Here is a 7137-nt window from a genome sequence, read left to right on the forward strand (position 1 = left end):
TGATTCTGCTGGTATCTGAAATATTAATGGCCCTGATTTCCAGAGTCACAGCAACAAGCAGGCCACCTCAGTGTGACAAACTGATAGATTGAGTGACAGAAATATAAACCACTGTGGTTGAGTAGTTTGGCTTGTTGTTAGGTGCCATTGAGTCAGTTCCAACCCATAGCGACCCTTTGTGTAACAAATAGAACAAAACACTGCCTGGTTCAGTGCTGTCCTTAGAATTGTACCTATACTTGAGCCCATTGGTACAGCCACTGTGTCAGTCCATCTCACTCAGGACCTTATTTTATTTATTTTTTTCTGGCTCGTAGAGACCCTACATAAACCAAACTCACTGGCATCAAGTTGATGCCTGCTCATAGTGACCCTATAGGACAGGGTAGCTAGAACTGGCCATGTGAGTTTCTGAGACTTAACTCTTTCTTTTTTTTTTTAATAAGTTTAACTTTTATTTGTTTCCCAGTCCTCCTTCCACTACCCAGTGTCTCATCCCACCAACACTCCTTTTCCTAGTCTAAAACCGTACATGGAGCAGGCAGACAAACGGATATTTTGGGGGCATTTTTAATAATTTTGATTCAAATAAGATTTTGAATCATAACTTCTGGAAGAACCACTTGTTTTTACCGATCCTGGATCTCTCCTCAAATTTGACCGTGACCTCCCAATGGGCCTTGTGTTTAAGAGCAGCGTCTCTGAAGACATCCTTGCTGACTAGTTTTGTCCAAGGGTATGTCCCTGGAGTACTTTATGGGCATGAGGTGATTAGAGTTAGACACCTTCACAAAAGAGTTGATCTTTGACCTCTTGGGGCAGTTTTCTTCTTGCCCATGGCAACTCTAGGAGATAGTAGTCGATCCTAGCTACCACTGTAAGGCGGTCTGAGGTGCCATCATCAATGTCCTTCACAGTGAGTGATGGCCTTGCGTCCGGCCAGGACCAGCACCAGCACCACCTTCATGAGTTTCATGAACTTGCCCATTTCCACAACAAGTTCTCAGGCCAACTGAGACTGTAACTCTTTACAGGAGTAGAAAGTCCCATCTTTCTCCTAAACACTGGCTAGTGGTTTCCAACTGCTGACCTTTTGGATCGTAGCCTTATGTATATACCTACTGCGCCACCAGGGCTCCTTAGAGACCCAGTGTAGGGTTCCAGCAAATCTGTTTGAGAGCAGACAGTGTCACTTTTCTCCTGTGGACAGATGGTAGGTAGTTGCTTTATAGCTAGTAGTCCAACACCCAGCCCACAGCGCCACAAGGGCTTCTTGGCAGAATTAAGGATAACCATTCATCACATAACAACACATACAACTTCATTTATAGTATGAGAAATATAAATTATAATGGTCAAGAGCTAATGTTTTCCACCTTTCATGTTGCTCATAATCTGAAAGTATGAGAATGTAGCTATTCTTGGGAGTGTAAGTAGATAACGATTACTATGGAAGGAAACTTTGCAATATTCATGAAAATTAAAAGTATATTTATCATGTATGAACTAGCATGCATTTTTGGGCATTCATTTCACATCATTTATAGTAATAATAAAAGAATAGAAAAAGCCCAGTTATTTGTTACCAAGTTCTGGGTTTAAGTCATTTTACATTTCTTTAGTGGAATGCTTTAGTATTACTCATTGAAAACACTAAAAATGTTATAAAATGGTGATGAACTATGCTTGGGAAGACATTAGTATTTATACTTAATTATACCTTTACCTTAATGTTATACTTATTTACATTTTTTTTAACAACCAGAAGGACATCCAAAAAACACATAATAAAGTCAGGGTGGGAGAAACAGTTGGCAACAGAGACAGGAGCAAGATGTCACTATTTTTATTTAGTGTGAGTTTAGATTTACTTGAATGTATTATCTAAATAAAAATTACCAAGATTAAAAAAAGTTAATGTAGCAAAATGCCTCTTGAATGTTTTTCCCACTAAAGTAATTTTAATTACAGTGGGTGATATTTATACAAGTAGTGAGTAGGAGTAAAACTTGAGGTGACCAGTTTCATAGAAGTGTCCGCTTTTTCTAAAAGTATATTGATTTCTCTGTAAGACTGTTTAAAGTGGATATATATAATTGTTTAAAGTGTTTAAAGTGGATATATATAATTGCTCTTATCATTAGCACATTATGATGTAACTTCTTTTTCCCTTAATGTTTCTCATCCTTGTTTTAGAAGCACATGTGGTTCAAAGCTAATTCTTTTTTGTATTTTATTGGGGGCTCATACCAGTCTCATCACAATCCATACATACATCCATTGTGTCAAGCACATATGCACGTTTGTTGCCCTCATCATTCTCAAAGCATTTGCCTCCCACTCTAGCCCCTAATATCAGTTGCTCATTTTCCTTCTCCCTTCCCACTTCCCCTCCCTTATGAACCCTTCATAGTTCATAAATTACAGTTAATTCCTAACACAATATCTTGTGTTATATTTGTATTCCCAACTGAGTTTTTTAACCGAAGAACTATAATCTGTTAAGTATGTAATAACTAGAATTAAGTTTCTCTTGTTTTTAATGATTATTTCTTACAAATGACATCCAGACCAATTTGATTGATTGGCACTTTGATGTTACTAATGCTGTGTAGTGGCTTGTTCATTATCACTCACTCACTGCCATTAAGTCAATTCTTACTCATAGAAACTATAAAACAGTAGAACTGCCCCATTGTATTTCTGAGGCTTTAAATCTTTAAAAAAAAATTTATTTTAATCATTTTATTGGGGAGGTCTCCACTCCCACCACCCTCATTTGCATAGAAATGGTTGTTTGTTTTTGCCCGTCTTTGTTTTGGGTCTTCTGATGCCTGATACCTGATCCTGTGAACACCTAGTGATCACACAGGCTGGTGTGCTTCTTCCATGTGGACTTTGTTGCTTCTGAGCTAGATGGCCGCTTGTTTACCTTCAAGCCTTTAAGACCTCTGATACTATAGCTTGTAATAGCTGGGCACCATCAGCTTTGTTCACCATATTTGCTTATGCACCCATTTTGTCTTCAGCGATTGTGTTAGAGAAGGTGAACATCACAGAATGCCAGGTTACTAGAAGAAAGTGTTCTTGCATTGAGGGGGGATTTGAATAGAGGTAGGTCCAAGACCCGTCCGCTACCTTAATACTTAGCCTATTAATATATATACATAGACCCATATCCCTATGGTATATAAAATATATTTTCATATGTACATGCCTACATTTGAGGCTTTAATGTTAATGGGAGTAGAAACTCATCTTTCTCCTGTGTTGTTTAGTATATTTCTATGTAAATCACATTCCTTGTGTTCTGTGTTACCTGTTTAATATGTCCTATTTGGAATATTCTTTTCGGCAGGATGAAGTTAAAGGAAGTAGATCGCACAGCCATGCAGGCATGGAGCCCTGCTCAGAACCATCCCATTTACCTAGCTACAGGTAAGTTTGAAGAGAAAACAGAATGAGGAGTAGCCTCTTCTCTTTTATCTGGCTGATTTGTACTTGCCCCTTTGCACTTCAGACTTCATTTCTGGAAAGCGTCACCTTCCCTGGCAAAACACTGCCATCCTCTATCGGCAGAGTTCATTGACCTTCTTCTGTGTTCTCACAGCACCCTGTGCAGCTTAGCCTTGATCATAATATACTGCTCTCTTCCCACTCTATAAGAGATTGTGTTTTGCTCTTTATTCCTCTTATATTAAGCAAATTGGCTGGCATGTAAAGACAATTAGTAGATATCAATTTGAATGGATGAGTAACAGTTTTGATGCCCGTACTTTTAAGAGTTGAGTTTATATCCTTATAACTATAAGCAAATGTTGTAAATCATGGCATTGTTTTTATAGAGCGCTTTCAAATAATGGATAGGCTTAAATTGTCAAAGTGACTATAGTCACTTTTATAGACTATAAAAAGGCTTATAATCATTTAAAAAGAGTATACAAATATCATCTTTCAGTCTTCCCTAATTGTGCCAGAATCTCATTGCTGTTGTAATTAAGAATCTGCTCAATGACACATGCCCTGATATTTCTGCTGCTGTTGGCAGCATTCATGAACGAGATAATTGAAAAATAGGCTTTTTAATTTCTGCTTTGTGTCGTTCTGAGTCTTTTATTTTTGTAAGTGTATGTACCATAAATGTATTTTCTGTAGGAACATCTGCTCAGCAATTGGATGCAACATTTAGTACCAACGCTTCCCTTGAGATATTTGAATTAGACCTTTCTGATCCATCCTTGGATATGAAATCTTGTGCCTCTTTCTCTTCTTCTCACAGGTATGAGGCTCCATTTCAAATTCATGTGATTATTTAATTGTGGTTCATTTTTGTAGGTGACCCCCTAGTTTGTCTCTAATTATGCCATTATTAGAAATTGCAGCAAATGCCATCAATGACATGAAATATTTTTGTGGTAAAGCATATGATGTTAAAAGTGTTGATGTGTTCAATTTTATTTATTTATTTAAAAAAATCATTTTATTGGGGGCTCGTACAACTCTTATCACAATCCATACATCCATCCATTGTGTCAAGCACATTTGTACATTAGTTGCCATCATCATTCTCAAAACATTTGCTTTTCACTTGAGCCCTTGGCATCAGCTCCCTCCCTCCCCGCTTTCCCCTTCCTCATGAACCCTTGATAATTTATAAATTATTATTATTTTATCATATCTTATACTGTCCAACGTCCCCCTTCACCCACAATTGATTTTGCTTTTATTGGCTGCTATGTGTAGGGTAAAAAAGACACTAATTTTAAGGGTTTTTTTGTCTTTTAAGTTTTTTTCCTCTTATAGTGGAGTTACTTTCTTTCACCTTAATTTTGCCTGTTTACAGAGAGTCTAGGACTAGATAGAAATGTATTAAAATATTAATAGTAAAGAATTTTATTTTCTTGTTTGTGCTTCCTGGTACTTAAAATTAAGTTTCACAGATATTATTGATGTGATTTCTTATATAGTAGGTATTTGGACCACCCCTTCAAGTATTATACCCTATTGTAATTCAGAAAAATGGACATTTTCATTTCTGTAATAAAATAAAAACTTTATTGCTTCAATAATATGGGTAGATTTTGCTGAAAAGGTTGTACCTTTGCACTCTAGGTAATAGAATACAACCTAAATCATGTTTTCTCACGGGACCTTGCATATTTATATGAGTATATTAAACCTTTTGCTTAGCAGTTTTTCTTACAGGTATATTTTATATACTCATGCTACTCTCATATTGCATCTCTAAGTCATAATAATTTATACTCTACTACTAGGCGTACTTATAATCAAATTTTGATATAATTTTTAAAGTGTCATAGCATAATTTTCTTAGAAATTTTCAGATTTAACATCTTTATTAAACAGATTACTTGTCTGTTCATACTTCTGTAGTCAAATTGAGTTTATTTTTCAAACAAAGTAGTTGATTAACTCCATTCTTCAAGTTAAACAAAGGTGCTTTAAGATTAAGTAACTTGTCCCAGGACTCTTTCTTTTTCTTTTTTCATTTAATCATTTTATTAGGGGTTCATACCGCTCTTAACACAGTCCATACATACATCCATTTTGTCAAGCACGTTTGTATGTATGTTTCCATCATCATTTTCAAAACATTTTCTTTCTACTTGAGCCCTTGGTATCAGCTCCTCGTTTTGTTCCCCTCCCTCTCCCACCCACCCTCCATCATGAACCCTTGATAATTTATAAATTATTTTTTAATGTCTTATACTGATCAATGTCTCCCTTCACCCACTTTTCTGTTGTTTGTCTCCCTTAGAGAGGGTTATATGTAGATCCTTGTGATTAGTTCCCATCTTTCCCCCCACCTTCTCTTATCGTTATTGGTCCTGGGGGGTTTATCTGTCCTGGATTTTCTGTGTTTCCAGCTCTTAGCTGTGCCAGTGTACATGCTGTGGTCTAGCTGGATTTGTAAGGTAGAATTGGGGTCTTGATAGTTGGGCTTGGGGGTGGATAAGCATTAAAGAGCTAGAAGAAAGTTGTGTGTTTCATCGTTGCTACACTGTACCATGACTGGCTCGTCTCCTCCCCATGTCCCTTCTGTAAGGGGATATCCAGTTGTCTAGAGATGGGCTTTGGGTCTCCACTCCTTATTCCCCCTCATTCACACTGATAAGATTTTTTGTTCTGGGTTGGACTCTCAGTTTCTATAAGGTAAAAACCATTCTCAAAACCCATGATTTTAATTATTTTATTCTTTAAAGGTTTAATTATTTTAATGATTGTGCATCTACTGATGAACTTAGAAAAATTGTTACTGGCGTATGCGTCATGTAGCATACAATTTAATAGTTCATTCGTGTTACGAAGAGTTGTGCAGTCCTCACCACAGCCCTTTTCAGAACATTTTCTTGATCATACTTGTTGTTAGCTCCCTATTTTCCACCAACCTCTACTGCAGTGCCCCTAGGTAATTGTTAATACAGTTACTGTCCCTATAGATTTACATCTCCTGGATTCCATATACAGAAAATCATACAAAACAAAACCAAGAAACAAACAAGCAGAGAACAGTGATAAAACAGAAACATTTCAATCAAAAAGAAAGAAGAAAATATTAAAAACGGAAACAACTTGAAAATAGATCAAAAGGGAGATCCAATGATGTTACAATTTTTTTAAAAATGATGTTACATTTTAACTCAATTGCATTTACCAAAATCAACTGTAGAATGCTCTGTCTGATAGCAAGGGTATTTAAATCCCTGGACTATGGTCAGAGGGGCTTTACTGGAGGCTAAAACCCATGTGGGGACCCTGCAGGTGGATTTTGGTTTCCACTGTTACCCATAGCACTCTAAAAATGTGTCCACAATGATACATACCATTGACTCCTCTGGATTTGGATTTTTTTTATTTACAGTTCTTGGATCTTACAGGCTAGTGTGCTTTTTCCATGTGAATTTAGATGATGCCTCACTTAGATAGCTGCTTATTTAGAGATAAGGCTTTAAGACTCTAAGCACATTCTTTTCTGATAACCAGGCACTGTCTGGTTTCTTTTTTTCTTTTTGAGTTTGATTTTTTTATTATTTTTTAAATTTATTTTTTAATGTTGGTTCAATTTTTTTTCTAATCATTTTATTAGGGGCTCTTACAACTCTTATCACAATCCAT

General features: G+C 36.4%; 1 protein-coding gene across 10 annotated transcripts in view; it reads left to right on the forward strand.

The window, feature by feature from the left end:
• The window catches only part of SEC31A (SEC31 homolog A, COPII coat complex component), an 81652-nt gene that overhangs the window by 13153 nt on the left and 61362 nt on the right, over nucleotides 1–7137 (forward strand). For all 10 annotated transcript variants that reach the window (XM_045284019.1, XM_045284020.1, XM_045284022.1 and 7 more), the window contains exons 2-3: nucleotides 3359–3438; nucleotides 4156–4279. In XM_045284019.1, coding sequence (XP_045139954.1) covers nucleotides 3360–3438; nucleotides 4156–4279 — 203 coding nt within the window. In that variant the 5' untranslated portion in view covers nucleotide 3359. The remainder of the gene's footprint in view (nucleotides 1–3358; nucleotides 3439–4155; nucleotides 4280–7137) is intronic.

Source organism: Echinops telfairi, unplaced genomic scaffold, assembly GCF_000313985.2.
Source record: "Echinops telfairi isolate 266 unplaced genomic scaffold, ASM31398v2 ScPeMD7_7468;HRSCAF=8506_0, whole genome shotgun sequence".
Classification (NCBI taxonomy): Eukaryota; Metazoa; Chordata; class Mammalia; order Afrosoricida; family Tenrecidae; genus Echinops; species Echinops telfairi.